Raw genomic sequence first — 4,586 nt, forward strand, 5'->3', positions numbered from 1 at the left:
AAGTTAAAGGAGAAAACGATATTTCATCATAGGGAATCAAATCTCAATTTCAATATGCCACGGGAAATTTGGAAATTGAGATTTGTCAAAAGTTGTCCAAATATATAGCTAAGCTGTCGATATTATGAATGTGCAAAATGCATTATTCTCTAATCCTAACTTTTGTCAAGTTAGGAAGTCAGGAAAAGAAATATATAAGAAGGGAGTCTCAATATACATGGCTATATTACATCTAAGAACAAGGAAGAAATGAGCAGTGAGGCAGATTGAAGTGTACCTACCACTCAGTCCTTTGTACCCATGCAAGATCAAGTTGGACTCGAGGAACGTGAGCAATTTTGGACCAGTCCTCGCCAATTGTTTGTTGACATCTCCTGCTCAATTCACCACAATGTTCGATGCGTAATTCTTTGAGGGCGGCAAGGGATCGGATTTCTTGCGGCATGGACGATAAGTTGGGACATCGGATCAAGATAATTTCCCTGAGACGTGTATGATTGGGCAGCCATTCGGGTATTGCCATGAAGCTCGGGCAATCAAAGATGCAAAATGATTCCAAAGTGCAGGCACATTCATTGAGACACTGAAGCAGCTCCATAACTTGCTCGAAATTTGATATTGACAGACGACGAAGACGCGAAGGAAAGCTGGACTTTTTCTCTGGGATCAACATGAGCGAGGAACCTTTAATACGCAAACGCTCTAGGGAGGTTAATTTCTCGAAAGGTATCGATATTGGTCTCCCACAATCTTCAATTTCCAATTCTTTAAGGTGAATTAGTCGACAAGTACCTTCGAACAAAACTTGGAGATTTTTGCATGCGTCAAGTCCCAACAATTGCAAGTTTTCCAGATATTGTATTCTGCTTTCTTGCAAACTCTTTTGCTTTATTGTTATGTATAGAAATCTAAGACTGACAAGCCTTTTCATGTTTTTGGGCAACTCGCCTAGCTTCGTGCAACCATTGACGGTCAACTCTAGCAAGCTCTGCAATTTACATATCGCATCCGGTAGCTTCTTCAATTGCTTGTTCTCAAAGAGAAGTAAAGATCTCAATTGCTTCAAGTTGCATATGGAACTTGGCAGCTCTTCAAAGCTACCATACGACAAATTGAGAAACCGTAAGTGGCTACACTTGGAGAAGCATGTTCTAGCAAAGTTTCTAGTAATGACTCCATCATCAACTATGTATTGAAACATAATTGCACGCAACTTTTTTGCAGTTTTCTTTCTCAGAAAAGGTGGGACTCCATCGTAATTTGAAATTTCGTCTAATGAAGCAGTAGGGATGGAAACATACCGAACTCTTTCTGAAATCTCCATAGTATCTAAATCAACAATAGAGCAATAATTTTGTGCCACACTCATTGCAAGAGAATGGACTAGATCGTGCACTTCAAAAGATAATATTGATCCGGTCTCCTCAACATCCTGGATCAAAGATCTCCTCCACAAGTCTTTGACGTACTCAACACCAACGTCTTCCATTGCTAGTTTTTCCCTTACCGAACTAATGAGTCCAAAAGCCATCCATTGCCTTACTAAATCATCAGCGGTAATTTTTGTTCCTCTAGGAAAAAGTGATAAGATAGGAAAACACTGTTTTAAGTGAGATGGTAAATCATCATAGCTAAGCTTAAGTACCGATAGAATGTCCTTTTCTACTTCCACTAACTCCCATGTTTTGCTATCTCTTATATACACCCAATACGTTTCCTCGTCCTTTGCATGAAGTAGACTCCCCAAAATTATCAAAAGGAGAGGCACTCCTAGTGATTTTTCAACAATATCATGTCCAATCTCAAGGAGTTCAGGACGAGGCTCCTTTTCCTTCTCGTCAAATGCCCATCTTTTGAATAAGGCCATAGACTTTTCATGAGAAAGACCTTTTAGATTATGTGCTGGATGAGTACCCATTATAGAAGCAACTTCTAAACTACGTGTTGTCACAATTATCTTGCTTTCACTAGCTCCTACGCTTAGCAAATCTCTCAATTCTTTCCATCTACGGCGGTCATTGCTCCATACACCATCCAAGACAAGTAAATATTTCTTGTCTTTGATGGTGTCTTGCAAACGTGTTTGCAATTGTTGAATATCAAAGTTACTCAAACTATGACCAGTTGCATCTTTGATAATTCCTTCAATAATTTTCTTTAAATCGAAGTCCTTTGGTGCCCACACCCATAGTCGCAACTGAAATTGCTCTCTCACACTGTCATCGTTGTAAACTAATTTAGCTAAGGCCGTCTTGCCCAGACCTCCTATTCCTACAATGGGAATCACTGAGAGGTTTTTGTCATCTATCGGCTGCATCAACATCTCAATTATCTTTTCTTTATCAGCATCTCTTCCAATGACATCGGACTTGTTTACATATGAGTAAGTCATCTCTCGTGAGTGCATATGTGCCCCACCATTGTTAACGCTCCGCACATTAAGATCGAATCGATCTTTCTCAGTAGAAATTCTGGATAATCTTTCCCTTATCTCCTTGACTTTATGACTGAGTTTTGCACGGAGTATTAGTGGATTAGAGAGGGAAAAGAAGTGGAGTGCCTCCCCTTTGATGCCCCCATACTGACTTATCACCTGCTTCCTTAAGGCTTCGCACTCGATTTCATCGAGCACATCCTCCGCATCATAAAATACATGTTGGAGCCCATCTAACCACACTTGCAGACGGTGGTTCTTCGCCTTCTGCTCCTCCGCATCCAACAGCACCGCCTTAATGGCAGTCAACGTCCCTCTAAGCTCCTGAATCTGATTTTTAAAGTCGAAAATTGCGATGGCTTTTTGGAGCGCCGGTGACGCTATCTTCCCTAGCACACCCTCTGCAATGCTGAAAAGGAGTGATTCAGCCATGCTGAGGGATGAGGACACTGACTCTTGCTTTTGGTTTGAGAAGAAAACGAACACACGATTTCTTCCTTTTGTAGTTGCTATGATGAGAACTTACTTATAATAGGATGAAAGAGAGGTACTTTTCTTACGAGTGGCCTGCAGGTAAACACGAAGATGCTTTCTTCCTTCTTTTATCTTACTTTCCTGGAAACAACAAAGAATCGACATTACTTCAAAGATCCAGCAGGTTCTTGTCTATTCTTTACTTGCGTAAGTAATTTGCTTAAATCATGTCCTTCCCAAAAACAAATGGACCCTCAATATATATATATATATATATATATATATATATATATATATATATGTATATATGTATGTATGTATGTATGTATGTATTCTACCCTTTTTATATGGTTCACTCGGCAATTCATTTTTAGAGATGATTCAGAATAATGAGAAGGATGCGAAAAGAATTACTGATTAAACCGGAAGAAAAGGTCAAGTTGGCATCCGAGAGATCAATAAAAAGAAAGATGGAACAACAGAGAAGTATCAAAGGCTAATTCTGCCTCATACCATTTGAACCAAAAGGCTCTCTCAGTTTATATAATTTAATTTAAAACAAGCTATAGGGAACTCCAAGGCACGTAACTTTTCTTCCATGCCAATTAAAACAAGCAAAGAATCACCAGACTTTGTCCGGACCATGGAATGATCTCTTTCGTGATGTTTTGGTTCATCATTTTTAAAATTATTAATTAATAGAATCCAATGTAGCTTAGATGCAAAGTAAAATACTGATATTCCAATTTCGCCCTGTTTCACGGAGATATTTCAATTTTTCCTACAATTCTTTTTTTTTTCTTTTTTTGGTAATATTTGATCGTCTATCCAAAACTTAGTATTAATCTCTTTCCAACGTCGTCTATAAATAAATAGGTCTATCTTGTTAAAGAAATGATTGCTAATCTTTTCAGCATCGGCATATCAAACTACTCTCTTATCTCTGATCGACGTCTTGCTCCTTCTCTAATTATTTGTCTATCTATTTTAAGAGATGATGACTTAGAACATATCTAAAGTGGAAGAAAAGAGAAATATTGTGCCAAAAGAAAAACCAAAGATGGCGACTTAGACTCATATCCAATGGTTATTTGATTTTTCATTGGATTGAGGGATCGAGAGCCCTCAAGTCGGAGACCCACCTTCTTGAGTCACATTACAATTGTCGTATGCCAAGGGTATGCCATCGTAAAAAGTCATTCCATCAAGTTATATTGTAGAGCAAACTAAATGGGGTTGGCATACGTTAAATTTCTCCCTCTCTTTTTTATCCCCGTTGCGAGTGATAAAGACATCCAAACTTTTGATTCAATTAAGGTCCACCAATCACAAATGTAGGCAAATAGTCTCTTCCACATACGTCATGTGAGACTTCGGGCACAGAGTGGAAAGTGTGACTCTCATAGTTAATTTAGACATGCTCCATGTCAAACACAAAGTGGATTTATATCTAACGTTTGCAAGTGTCTGGAAGGTATGTCTATACCTATATGCTATATGCACATAGAATAATCCAAGTGATAAGCAAGTATTTGCAATCATGCGGCTCAAAGACGTATTAGGTTCTATTAAAGATTTTGTTTTCTTGATTTATCAAGGACGAAGTTTAACATAAACGTTGTGCATTTTTCGCAAACTGAAATTCATTTTAAGGTATTATGGATGACCACCAAAGTAG

At 38.4% G+C, this 4,586-nt stretch overlaps 1 protein-coding gene across 1 annotated transcript; it reads right to left on the bottom strand.

The window, feature by feature from the left end:
* Positions 1–824: 824 nt before the first annotated feature.
* Positions 825–2,866, bottom strand: LOC104427529 (disease resistance protein RGA2). Its single transcript, XM_039305213.1, has 2 exons — positions 1,000–2,866; positions 825–886 (listed from the first exon to the last, which is right to left on the bottom strand). The coding sequence occupies exons 1-2, from the start codon at positions 2,864–2,866 to the stop codon at positions 825–827; spliced, it is 1,929 nt and encodes a 642-aa protein (XP_039161147.1).
* Between the last annotated feature and the right edge of the window lie 1,720 nt (positions 2,867–4,586).

The sequence above is a fragment of the Eucalyptus grandis genome, chromosome 11 (genome assembly GCF_016545825.1).
Source record: "Eucalyptus grandis isolate ANBG69807.140 chromosome 11, ASM1654582v1, whole genome shotgun sequence".
Lineage (NCBI taxonomy): Eukaryota > Viridiplantae > Streptophyta > Magnoliopsida > Myrtales > Myrtaceae > Eucalyptus > Eucalyptus grandis.